Source organism: Macrobrachium rosenbergii, chromosome 48 (assembly GCF_040412425.1).
Source record: "Macrobrachium rosenbergii isolate ZJJX-2024 chromosome 48, ASM4041242v1, whole genome shotgun sequence".
Taxonomy (NCBI): domain Eukaryota; kingdom Metazoa; phylum Arthropoda; class Malacostraca; order Decapoda; family Palaemonidae; genus Macrobrachium; species Macrobrachium rosenbergii.
Window position 1 is genome coordinate 62,806,016 of NC_089788.1, and position 13,897 is coordinate 62,819,912.

At 39.9% G+C, this 13,897-nt stretch overlaps 1 protein-coding gene across 1 annotated transcript in view; it reads left to right on the forward strand.

Moving 5' to 3' along the window:
- The first annotated feature begins 3,030 nt into the window (after nucleotides 1–3,030).
- Nucleotides 3,031–13,897, forward strand: part of LOC136831467 (mannose-P-dolichol utilization defect 1 protein homolog) — a 37,029-nt gene continuing 26,162 nt past the window's right edge. The window contains exons 1-2 of the mRNA XM_067091963.1: nucleotides 3,031–3,368; nucleotides 12,636–12,834. Of these exons, the coding sequence (XP_066948064.1) occupies nucleotides 3,281–3,368; nucleotides 12,636–12,834 (287 nt within the window). The 5' untranslated portion in view covers nucleotides 3,031–3,280. The remainder of the gene's footprint in view (nucleotides 3,369–12,635; nucleotides 12,835–13,897) is intronic.

A 13,897-nucleotide genomic window follows, 5' to 3' on the forward strand; every position in this document is an offset into this window, starting at 1 on the left:
GTTCATTTAATGACTTATTATGACAATTTCTTCAAAACTAGTAGAAAAAAGTGTCTGTATATATCTTTCAATTATCAGTCTCCATCCACACAATTGTCTCAATAGAACACACCGAGTCTTCCAGAGCTCGCCGTATGCATATTTTTTCCTTATTAATATGCACTACTGGTTCTATGGGGGTATGGCAGTCATTGCATTCTAATTACTTAGTCACATGACGGTACGAGAAGTAAAATGACAGTTTCTGATATGATTTGACTAAACTATGACTGAAAATTTTCGTTATAGAACATGAGTAATTTAAGAGGGGTGCGGCGAAGTCGTATTAGATTTTCGGAAATGTTGCTTGCAATCTATATGATAAGAATAGCACCGTTACTATTGTAATTTGTGATCTGCCCGCGCATCCTCACTATAGATTGCAACCGGGTACATTTATTCATATACAGCAGCGTGAGATCTACTGAAACATTTAACGGTAGCTCATTTAACCTGGATAATATATTTTTACTGTACACTATTGTACATTAGTTAAACGAATAACCCTTTATTAACCATCATGTAAACAAGCATGAAAATATACCGAATGAAACAATATTATTATCTAAAGGATTACTGAAAAACATTTCGTTTAAAAAACATTTTGTTCTCATTACTTCCCAAGTAAAACCTTGATTATGCTATTGAGAATTCATCATACAGAGTACCTTGTTCTCAACCATCAATGCTTTAACCGAGGATCTTAGCCTATTGATCTCGATGTACTTGACCTTTTCGTATTGATTCGCTGCATTGAACAACCTCGAGCAATGTTTTCATTTAAATTATTTCAATGATAGTGTGTAATCATTTATTGAACCACTCTCAGTAGTACCGCTTCTATTTGTATTCTTCCATTAGTATGGCATATTTAGTTACCGAATCATCTCTAGTGATGTTTCCCTTAACATTCTACCATTGGTATCGTTCGTTCATCTTTTTAAACCATCACTGACAATGTCTCCTTTAACATTTTATATTAGTATATGGTGTTCCCAGCTATTAAACCACACAGAGCAACGTTTACATTTACATTTCTACTGTTATGCCGTATTCAGTTATTAAACCGCCTCAAGCAGTGTTTACATTTACATTTTCTTTCTATTAGTGTGGTGTAGTTGGTTGTTGAACCAACTCCAGCAATGATTACATGCCAATATTCAATTGATGTGGTATACTTGGTTACTGAAGTACTTCGGGTGATGTTTTATCTGCCATTTTTGTATTAGTATGGAATACTTAGTTTTTAAACCACCTGTAACAACTGTTCCGTTTATAGATTTTCCTGTATATGGCGTCTAGTTATTGACCCACACCGAACAATACTTTCGTTGACATTTTCCATTGATATGATATATTTACTTTAACATAAGTAAAAGTTTATAGGGGATAAATAAAACGTAATTTAGCTTAAGGATAACTGAAAGTTAAAGACAACTCCATGAATTGAAACTAAAATGTAGCCTGCTATTTGTGAGCGGGGGAGGGGTAATCTAATCTTCATTGACACATACTTCACCGGGGAGAATATGTCACCAATATCACTGCCTTACACACAACCTGGGATTTCAGGATGATTGGTTTAGATAAAGCCGCTTTTGCCAGCGTGGTCCCTTGCCCTAAGGCTAGTATAGTGTGTGCGCGCGTGTTTGTGTATGTCTGTGTCTGTGTGTGAAAGCTATCAGATGCGCAGCCTACTTTGGACTTCAAGGCTATCTAACTATAACATACTAAATTCTAGTGTCTGCCCAAGGGTTTTACATGCAAAAATTGGATGAATGTTCTACAATGACGTTGCATAATACATTGCGTTAGAGAAATTCAGTAGTGACATTTTGTAATATGTAAAATATAAGGTGAAAATCTAACAATTTGTGATTTCTTTACAGAGAAACAACACAACGCCTAAATTGGCAGTGTATAACAAGAGTTCTTTGGGTACTAAGGGCACATAATCATATGCAAATGAGTCATACTCATACATACTTAATCAGAGAGGCTCACTTCAACTATCTTAACAAAGGAAGGCCTCTTGACCATTTACAAATGAGCGATCTTGATTAGTGATATATTCCTATAACGTCATTATATTTACAATACAACAGAGCTAATGGCTGTAAAAAGACCAATATTTGGGGGCAAATGTAATGAAAAGATATTATGGGAGATCTTAGTTGTACAGGGATGTTCTATTCCCCCTGAATAAAAGTAAATCCTTCAAGATTAAATCACAAATGCATCAATCGTGTCTTCTTTTGCAACCATAATATTTTAATTACACTGAGTATGAGTCACTTTCGCCATTTTCAATTAAATTTTGCTAGAAGTGTCTTACTCATTAAATAACATAGCGACAACGTAAATCACACAAGTAGTTCTCTTGGTAATCTTGGGAAATAGTTTAAGTGCATGCATACAATATACGATTATATATCGTGGCAGGATAATGGTGAAACTGAATAATGCAAATAAATAAAAGAAAAAATATTAGATTTAAGCAGACGGCAGAAAAGGTCGAAATATAAAGCTCAGTTTCCTTAAGCATTGCATCAGTGATATGTAAAGATGAAAATGTGACCTTGGTAAACAGGAATCAAGCTTGAATTGTCCCTACAAACTGATGCCGAACTGTAAAGTTTGCTATAACAAATTTGTTTTATACGTTTTCCATTAATGGTTTTACAGTAATCTTCACTCACCTCTTTTTAAAGCTATAATACCGTTTCATTGATTAAGATAAAGTATTATTAATCCTTTATACGAAGAAACCTACATTTTTTAAGACTTAAAAACAACTGAATAATCAACAGACATAAGGAAAATTATCGGTCCAAAAAATATCAGCACCAAGGAAACGACTATCTCAATATATATTTGTAACAAATTGTGATGCGAACAAGAACACGTCAACTCTTTGATTTTCCTGCTTGACGCTGATGATGCATCCATCAGCTTTGCTTGACGAATAGTTTTTAAAAGAGTTTACGATAAAGTATGACGAATCATGCTCAAAATACGATGGCGTATGTCATATTCAATTTTACGGTGAATACCGCGGAAGCATTGGCAATGAAGTCTATTATGGTAATCGAAAGTGACTCTGGATTATATTAGGTAGATGACCGCAGGTCCCATCTGCCTTGTTCCTGTGCGTCCGTGTCTGTCTGTCTATGCTGAGCTGACGTTGCGTTGCGGGCAGAAACAGCTGATAGTGGCCGTGATTGGATAATTGATTTTGAGAATGGCTGCGATTTTCAGACAGCTTTGCTTATTGGTACTTACAGAGGCTTGCTACGATGAGTTTTTCATCAAATTTAATTTTCTTCATGGTAAGAAATGAGCAATAAGTCTTTGATAAACGTCGTTCTCTTATTCATATATGACTGGAGCCATGACTTGATTGTCATGGAGTAGGCTAGTCTTTGCAGGGACTTGGCTGAATTTTACGGCTACTCCGTTTGGATAGAGCTGATATTAGCACTTGTAGCCGGCAAATAAAGATTTATTAATTGCACCAGGCACAGCTTTCGTTGTTAGACCTTTGGTTAAAATTTTGTAGGCTTAGTGCACGTAGCGTTTTTTTTTGCAAAAGGTATTTTGACCGGTAGTGGGTGTTTCGAATGATTCTGGTAACTTTCGTTCGTAAACCACCCGTAAAAATTCGGCAAACCAGTTTTATGGACCACCAGTAAAAATCAATAAAATCTTTAAAAAATCTGAAATAGATCAGAAAAGCCATCTTTCAACAGGTATACATCCTATCCTAACCCAACCTAACTAGGGTGCTGGATCCTAACTTGACCAGCCGTGACCCTCCCAAAACTAATTTAACCCTGATTACCGAAAGTTCTAGTATTGATTTTGATTTATACAATTTTAATATCGTACATAGTAATAATTTGTAAAGATAAAGTTGGAAAAAGCTTCTTGTTTAAAAAAATTTTGTTAATAAATTAAGAATTTGTGTTAGGCTATGTGGGCTAACAAAATTTTATGTATTTTAGTGTTTATGGCTTATTAGGGCCTTATATTAATGAGAACTGGTTCTCTGTAGCCAAGTCTAGCTTAGGTTACCTTAAGGTTTCACTGTAATTTTTGGTCTGTTGTAGGTATAAAGATTGGAAGGCCAAAAATAGGCCAGTATAATTTATGATAGAGTTATGAGGGTGGAAAATATGTACACAGTTGAAATGCACTTCCCTGGGGAATGCTTGGTTTAACAACTGTAAGTCCCTACATATAACTGCATTGCGGTGGTCACCCAGTGGGAACAGGTTGAGAACTGAAACCAAATAACTCAAAATTTTATTATACTTTCTTCTTCATAACACCCTCCTCCCCTCTTCACCTGACCCCAAAGGTATGGTTTCTCTCTTTTGTTCCCTCACTTTGTTAGACATGATGAAGATGAGAATCAGATTTTTCAGAATCCCACCAAAATCTAAGAGAAAATCCTTATTTAACTAGTTTTTTAACGAGTACCATTGTTGAAAATTATTAAAGGATTCACTTCATGACAGTGGACATGACATTTCTTAGCTTTGGAGGCAAAAGAAATAATTATAACCATTCACAACCATGAATCAAAATGAGATGGAAGCATGAAATCACCACAGACAGAATATATGAACAAACAGTCATGTAGGAGTTGCTTTGGTGGATGCAGATACATTACAAGAGAATTTAATACAGTAGTCCATTTGTTTGCAGCATCTCAGTGTTGTGAGTTTGATTTATTTACTTTTGTAATTCTAGCCCAGAAGGCAGATTAATCCTAAGACCCAAGAAACAATCTAGATATGACTGCATTCCCTAAAATTAGTCTTATTAAGAGGATTTGCTAAGAACTGCAGGAAAGGTTGCTTTCAATGTTGATGCCATCTGCATTCGTTTCTTTTTAAGCACTTTTAATTTGTTTAAAGAAGGTGCTGGGAGATGTGGTGCCCAGAAGTTGGAAAATGGACAGAGATGGTTTTGGCATAAGATGACATGGGGAAGGAACAGTTAATGAGATTGTAGATATGGCAGTTGGAGATGAAAGACCGATAGGAACGGCCAGAAATTCATGGAGAAATTGTATAAATGAATGCTTGTACCAGATGGAAATTTAGGCAGAAGTTCACAAGACAGGATGTTGGAAGACTTCCTTACACATCTAACATCATGAAGAGAAAACTAGGTATAAGAATGTCATTGGTGATGGTAGAGCACAAGGATCTATTGGTATTAAAAAAGGGTCATAAGTTAGAGTAATTTCTTTTTCATCTCATATTTTGTGGATTGATCCCTCTATTACCATGTAAATATCATAACCTTTTTCAGAATTAACAAGGAAGTTACCAAAAAAATGGTTGAAAAGAAGTTGCCTTCAAAATGGTGGGTAATGATCTTTATACTTTTCAGTATAAAAACCAATTTATGAATTCTTATGGAAGGCTTTGTCTCATTTGTTCCAACAAAAATACTTGGGATAAATATAAATCACTTTGAAAAAATTAATATTTTTATTCTCAAGTGAGCAGGACAGACACGGCTATCAAAATTAAAATTGGTCACTGCAGGGCAGTTGTATGGATTGAGTTATATTTGTAAGATATGAAAGAACTGCCTTTTTTGAAGAGCCAGTCAAATGATTCAGTCTGTAAGTCAGTGGCCTAGGTTGTACAAACCATCAAGTTCGTAACCCCCATAAAGTTTGTATGATTGTGAAACCTGTTATGTACAGCAAGGTCAAGATATGGGATGGAGTGTATAATCAAAAGACCTTAAAAATGCCTTAATATCTATAGAAAAACTGAAGCTGAAGTGAATCCAAGTTGGAAATAAAAGCTATCATTAGTTGAAAAGACTAATTCTGAGAATGAATATAGGATTACACTAGTTTGGCCCCATAAGGGTTAGTGCTGTCAATGTTCCTCATGCAGTGCACTGTAGGCATTACTAAGGGTCTTTGCAGCGTCCCTTCAGCTCCTAGCTGCAATCCCTTTCATTCCTTTTACTGTATCTCTGTTCATATTCTCTTTCTTCCATCTTACTTTCCACCCTCTCCTAACAGTTGATTCATAGTGGAACTGTGAGGTTTTCCTCCTGTTACACCTTTAAAGTATTTTTACCATCAATTAACATTTCAGTGCTGAATGACCTCTGAGGTCCCAGTGCTTGGCCTTTTGCCCAAATTTTATATTCTGTTCTGATCTACACAAGTATGGAGGAGCATCTCATGGAAGAGTTGTATATGTATCCAAGAAGCCCCTTGCTTCTGATGAGAGCCTTCCAAGATTGGCTCCTGTTTGTAAATGGCCCTGAAATACTGAAGTAGACCTATCTTAAGTTTTGTTTCCAAGTTTTCATATGTTAATGTCTGTAACTGTTCTTGGAAGCATTGAACTCTAAGTTTATTGATATTAGCATAAATAGGCTCTCAGCACTCTCCCAGCTTGAAGTCAGGTGGGAGGAAAGCATTAATTTCTTGAAGAAAAAACAAGGCAAATAATGTTTCGTTGATTAAATCATTAAGTGAATTTGTGAAATTTAATTTCTTGATGTTTCATTGTCATTTCTCCCTCATTATTGTACTTTATACACTGTACTGACTTGCTTGATAATTTGTTTATAGATCTGTTATTTTATAAATCCAAAATAATAATAAATTGCTATTCTTCTCAGCTTCATTTTAGGAACTCTGTGTAGACTCATACCAGTACAAGTAAATGTACTTCATTGCTTAATTATTCTTACATCCTATCTTGTAATTGTTTTCAGTACTTGAATATTGATACCCAAGTTAAATAGTCATAGTAATTAAAAAATACTCACAGTAGCATGAGTCTTGAAATGGAGAAACAAATCTGCAATTACTGTATGTATGTGTACAGTGTACAGTATTTAGAAATAAAGTTAGAGAGCTTTATTTTTAAATATATTTGTACACAGACATAACTGTGGATTTGTTCCTCCACTCATGATAATTTATGAGTACTTTGTGACGGAATATAATTTTACTAATGTTTAATATTGCAATACACTCTCCGAACACCTGAATTCCCCCTTCCCACTAGCCCGAACAACTCTCAATTACCAGTCCCACTAGAGGGAAATTTTACCAGCCAGCGTTACTAACGCTGTAGGTAAAATGTTGTCACTTGAGTTACCATAACAAATGGTTGGCAAATGCTGACACAGGTGTGTTTCAACACTCCTACCTTCATCAATTGCTTTTTGTTTATGCTGCTGGACGGTTGTTTCCTTCTGCAGTGCGAAGTTTAATCCTATTGCCCCACTTCTCTTTTGTAATTGAGTTTCTAGTGAAGAACTGGATTGTATATACTGTACTGGGTTTTTCTCCTGCATATATGACTTAAGCTTGGTTGCTGAGCTTTTTCTGGATATTTTTGATGTGGAACGTTTTTGGATTTGGATGTGCCGGTTCCCAGACTTGATTGGTCATCATGGACAAGTCTTCTCTTTCTCCTTCTACTACCGCGCCTTTGGCTTCGACTCCGACTTCGACTGCCCAAGCGACTGTGGATGCCAGCGCTCATCACTCCTGTTCTTTCTGCAAGAGATGGATGAGTACCTTGAGACACGATAGACATTCAATCTGTCAGGTATGTAGGAAGGTTAAGCGTGATGTGCAGACTCATTGCAATGAATGTTCCGATTGGATGGTAGAAGAGATGGAGGACTACATTCGTCATCGCAAGTCGTTGGCTGGCGGCAAATGGTGCTCCGATTCTTCATTGCCTCTATTGTCTCAGGCTTCTGTTACAGATCAGTTGAAAGATTTACTGCGTTCAGAGGTAGTCAAACATATAGAGGATAGGATTGCAAGTAGTATGACAAATTTAATAGCTAGTATTTTTCAAAAATTTTCAGATAGGGATAGTAGTAGTGTTAGGATGTCTAATCCATCTTCCTTTTCAGCTCCCCTGCCTGTTCCAGAACCAGCCCTAACAGGTGCTGAGGGTAATGGAGAACTGCAAGCCTCTGAGTGGGTAGGTTCTGCCGGCCCCCTCAGCGCGGAGCAGGCAGTGAAGGATCCCCCCCCCCAACCCCTTGTAGTGTTGATAATAAATTTAATGTTGATAATGTTAGTCAGGATCAGGATCTAGGCGTGACAAAGATGGATAGGTCTGGGTTAGGTAGTGAGGAGAAAGTATTATGTGGACAGAGTCGTTCTCTTGGACGGGTTCCAGATTCAGGTCCGAGTGGAATTTGTGCTCCGGCAGAATTTTCGCCTTCATCGCTTCTGTTTCGGTCTGGCTCAAAGTCTCAAGTCAATGTTTCAGTTCCTGTGGGCAGAATCCTTTTGCCTTAGCTCCTAACTCTCTTTCGACTGTTCCTGAATCTTGTACTTTAGTTTCCCCCTTCTCTGTTTTTCCTTCTCCTTCATCTAGTAAGGCAGATTCTGGTGTCTTTTTTTTGGCTTCTAAAAGTGGTTTGCGTGATTGGCAATTGGATGTGGCAGGATATAATGTGGATTTGTTGGGTCTTTCAAAAAGGTACAGATTTTTGGTGTGAGGGTTTTTTTTTTTTAATGGTTTCTCTGACATTAGAGAGTAGGTGACACAGGAGTGTCCAGAATTCTTGTTGGATATGCTTCAGGATTATCAAGGAGGGGCAGATTCTGGGTACTTTTTGTCCCTTCATTCTAAGGATTCTTCTTCTTCTTGTGGGTTATCTGTCGCTTCATCTTTGGCTCCCACATTCTCCATTGCTCCTTTTTCAGTCTCCTCTTCGGCTTCTTCTTCTTCTGTCTTTCCTGGGGCTTCTGCATCTTTCGCTTTCCCTCCTTCTTCGACTTTTGGCATTTCCTCTTCTCAGGTAACTCTTTCTTCATCAGCTATTCCTCTCTCTTCCACCTTTCCTTTCTCCAGACAGATGAAAACGCAGTTTCGGCAGAATTTGGCCTCAGGCGTTTCATGTTCCAACCCTTTGGGTACGCACAACCCCTTACTTCTGCATCAAGTGCCTGTTCCGGTAGTATCAGGTATTTCACAGGGTTTGCCTGTCGCTTCTAGTTTGGGTTTGCTCTTCACTGTTTTGACTGGTCTTGTGGCACCTTCTCTGAACGAGTTGCAGCTGTCATTTTCCACTGCGGATCCTCTTGAGTGTAGCTTCTACCTCTTGCATTCTCCCTCCTTCCTCTTTGTCTTCTTCCGTCCTGCCACAAGCAGTTTTGTCTGCTCATCCTCCCCCAGGGTTTAGCAATGTGGGTTCAGCTCCTCTCACTTGTCTTCCCTTTTGTTAACAATGTGGAATCGGCGCCAGGTTTCTAGGTTCTTCTCTCTCTTCCTCCCGGTGGAATCAACAATGTGCGTTCAGCTCCGGGTACCCGGTTAGGTGTCAGTGTTCAGCATTCTGGTTATGGTGGTCTGTTTGCAGACTCTTCGTCGTCGTCTGGGTTTCGGTCAGTTCCTCCTCCTTCATCTGTCTTAGACCATTTGGACTTGCAGAACAGGATTCTCATCCGGAAGTTTAGAAGATTCCGGCAGACTTAGAATGTCCTCTTGCTAGCAGTAAAGATTACAGACGTATGCTTGAGGATGTTACTTCTTTGTACCCTCAAGCAAGAGCTCTGGACCAACTGCATTCATCAAATCAGTCTTTGAGTCTTTTTATACCACTAAGCCAGCTCCTGCTCTTTTTTCGTGTATGCTGGTTTGGTTCGTCGGGTTAGGCAGGCTTTGGAGGAGGCGGACGGTCTCGTCTAGTGTCAGTTGTGGCTTCTAACAGGCAGGACATTTCTCTTTGTTCTCTGCGTAAGGCGAGTTATTCAGTTCAAGATAATCCTTCGGCAGGTGTCAGGTTGCCACTCAACGAATCGAATGAGGCAGTCCTGTCTAGGTCTCCAGCGTTGTCTCGGCTTGTAGGGATTTCTCTTAGGGAAGCAGGTGTTTTGGAGGTTGTGTTGCACAATCAGACTGAGGCTCCTTCGCATGCCCTTTGGATGTTGTCATGTTTAATTGGGTTCTCTTCGGATCGGTCTCTTCTTCCCCAATTTGTATCGGAGTGTCAACGTACTGGCCGGTTTGTGAAGTCGCTCTCATCAGGTATTGGGGGAGAGTGGACTTGGCTCAGGAAGTAGTATGTCAGGTTCTCTGGAAGTGGCCTGCAGCTGTGGACTTACTCACGATGAGAATAAACCATTGTCTCCCGGTTTATTTCTCACCAATGGTGGACCCCATGTCGATAGGCACCGATGCGATGTTACAAAATTGGAATCACATGCAGGTGTATGCTTTTCCTTCATTCGGTCACATTCATCAGGTAATCAGTAAATTGCGGGAGAGTGTCAAGACCTCTATGACTCTAATAGCTCCTTGCTGGCCCCAACGCTCTTGGTTTCCGGAACTCTTAGAGCTCCTCACGGAAGTTCTGATGTTCCTACCCAAATGGAAAGATCTTCTCAGACAACCGCATTTTCACCATTATCACCTAAACCCTCACGTGCTGAACTTAGTTGCATGGCGACTGTCGAGTGAGCAGCTAGACAGGCCAGACTCTCTAAAGCTGTGGCTAGATAGCTTTCTTTCTGCTTGAGAAAGTCAACCCGTAAGCTTTACCAGGTCAGATGGACAATGTATAGATGTTGGTGTCTTAAAGAGGGTTATTCCACCTCTAGACCTTCTTTTGCTTTCTTTTACTCCTTCGGAAAGTCAAGGGTCTTTTGTATTCGGCTGTTGCTGGCAACCGCTCAATGCTTAGCAGTACATTTACTTTCCATCTTCCCGAAATTTCTAGCAGTAAGATCATCCATGATTATTATGTTCTTTTAAGATTGAACGTCCTGTCTTGCCGTGGGATTTGTCGGAAGTACTTCAAATTTTGCACGCCCCTGCTTTTGAACCCATTGAAGATCTAACATTAAGACAACTGACTAAGAGGGTGCTTTTTCTTATGGCTTTAGCTACAGCTAAAAGGGTTGGCGAGCTTCAGGCATTTTCTAGGCTGGTTTCCTATACGGGAAATATGTATTTGTCTTTTCCTCTGGAATTTGTGGTGAAGATGGAGGGGAGGTCAGCCCTCTGCCTCGTTCGTTTAGGGTTCTTTCTCTGCAAGAGTTTGTTGCTGGTGATCCAGTGGAGAGGTCTTTATGTCCATTGTGAGCATTAAATGTCCATTTGTCAAAGGTTGAGAAACTCTTTTGTCCCTCCGTGGAATCCTTCCCATCTGCCATCAAAGAACGTGATTAGTTACTTTCTGAGGGAGGTGATTTCCCAGCTTCTCCGGGTTCTTGTCGTCTTTAAGCTCTGTCTTACCCCGAGTGCATAGTATTTGGAGTATGGCCATTTCATCTTTCTAAGTAATTATTGAGTGTCTTCTATTCTGGAGGTGGCCACTTGGAAATCCGTCTCAGTGTTACGTCTTTTTACTTAAGAGACATTCCATTTGCCTCGTCGGAGGGTTATTCTCTTAGTCCATGTGTAGCGGCTAACTCTATTATCAAGGGTGTGCTCATTTAGCTAAGGTTGTATTCTCTTAGTTCAGAGGTTCTTAGGTTAACCAGATAGAGGAATTCCTTTAGTAGTCTTTGGAATCTTAGGCAGCAGTGATAGTATAATCACATGAACTTAGGTTTAGTATGTTTCTAAGTATCTTAGTCTTTGATAGTCTCCCTACGAGAGTCCAAGGAGGTGCTCTAGTAGGTTAGGCTCTTTTCGTCGGTGCTGAGATACTTCGTTATTTGTCGGTCGTTGGGCCTTATCCGCAACCTAGATGGGTTTCCCGGAGGGTCAGTGGCTCTGCACACTGCTTCATTCCCCTCCATACATGAGAGGCTCTGAATTGGGAGGCTCATCGTACTCCTCCAGACATGAGAGGCTCTGAAGACCCACATGGGAGGTCGACGGACTGGGACAGTACTGACCTGACTGACGATCAAAGTACTCTCCAGCATGTCTCTTCACCGAAAGCATTGATTGATAAGGTGAGTGTATGAGTACACAGATATCCTATGCAGAACAGATTGGTGAGCTACCATCTCTGCGGTTGTAAAAAGGGCGTGCAGTAGAATTGATCCCTCCTCCTTTAAATGTTGCTAATCGGGCAAATTCAGGTGTTCAGGGAGGGTGTTGCAATATGAAGTTTTCATAATAAAACTAATATTGTAATACTTATGAGAACACCTGAATGATTCCCACCCTCCTTTCCCCACATCAATTTTGAACTTGAATAAAGCAATTGACGAAGGTAGGAGTCGACATTCACCTGTGTCAGCATTGCCAACAGTTTGTTATGGTAGCTCAAGCGACAGGATTTTACCTGCAGCGTTGGTAACGCTGGCTGTTAAAATTTCCCACTAGTGGGGTTGATAATTTGAGAGTTGTTTGGGCTAGTGGGATTAAGGGTAAATTCAGGTGTTCAGGTAAGTATTACAATATTAGTTTTATTATGAAAACTTCGTTTCACTCAATTGCAACTGTTCTTAGATTGACTGTATTTGATTGTTTTGTCAGATTTCCAAGTTTTTCAGTGAGTTTTGATAACGAATATACAAAGATAGCAACATTCCAAGAAAGAACTGATAGTTCTTAATTCATAAAGGGGTTAGTATGACAGATTAAATCCAACCATTTTCTTTCATCTCTTTTCAGTGCCATGCCTGAAAGCAGCAATAAGCAAGAGCTTGGGGCTGGGAATTGTGGCTGGATCTCTTCTGGTGAAGGTGCCACAGATTCTGAAAATTCTAGCTGCTAAGAGTGCTGAAGGGATAAGCATCACTGGTACTATTTTGGAGCTCACAGCCATTATTGCCAATTTTTCATATAACTTTATTAATGGTTATCCTTTTAGGTAAGAAAATAGTGGGTTAATATTTCAGTATTGTAACAATTGTAAGGTATGAAATTAATTTAAGCAAATTATTGACTGCTAAAAGAATCAGTATGATTGTTTTATGGCAAGGGCCCCCTGAAACTTATACTGTATAGTATATTAGTGTTGATACTCTATATTTAAAAATGGTAATTGCTCCTACACGATATACAAACCCTCAGTCCTTTACATTAGGAATTACTCTCAGTGAAGCTGGAAAGGGCTGTTAAACTTTCAAACAAGATGGTTAGGCAGTTAACTAGCATCTGGTAGGCAGGAGTCCTGCCTGCCCAGATGTGAACATTCCAATTTGCTTTTGGCCGTAGTGCGATGCAGACATGTATTAGCTCTCTGCCCTGATTGTCCTTGCTGTTTTCCTGGTGGGATCTTTATTTTTTTGCTTGCTCTTGTTTGTATGTGTGTTTGATATTAATTCTGAATTATGCAAACCCACGAATCATCTAATCCTTTTCGGAAGGCTGTCACCCAGTGCTTGTGCCCTGGTGTTGGCGGCAAGGGTTGTACCCACTTCCGATCGCCAATCGATGTTGACCCTCATGTCCTCTGCACTACTTGTGCAGTGTTGTTCTTGGTTGCCTGTGCATTGGGTGAAGTTCGGGAGGAAACAGTATAGGAGGAAGGCTGCCAAGGCGTTGTCAGAACAATACATGCCTCTGACTACACCCTTGATAGCTAACCTCTCTCCCTTATTTCTCCCACCTGGTGAACTTCCCCTTCTGGCTGTTTCTCGTTTGGGAGCAATCTCTCCCTCGTCATCTTCACTCACTTCATTGGGGTTGGGGCAGTCAACTGGGATGGCCTCTCCTCGGGGGTACTCCGCTTGCTCCGAGAGGGAAACTTTTCCCTTGGAGCGAGAGGAGTCTCCCTCTACCCACCTGACTTTGCTTGCTTCTTCAGGTTTTGTAGCCGAACTCCAAGAAGCATGGATCTCCTTGGGGCTCTCAGGCGCTCCATCCGTGCAGGGTATCTTGGCACACCTGAGGCATTTCCTGGTGGTAACCCATGCTGCGGCCACCCTGAT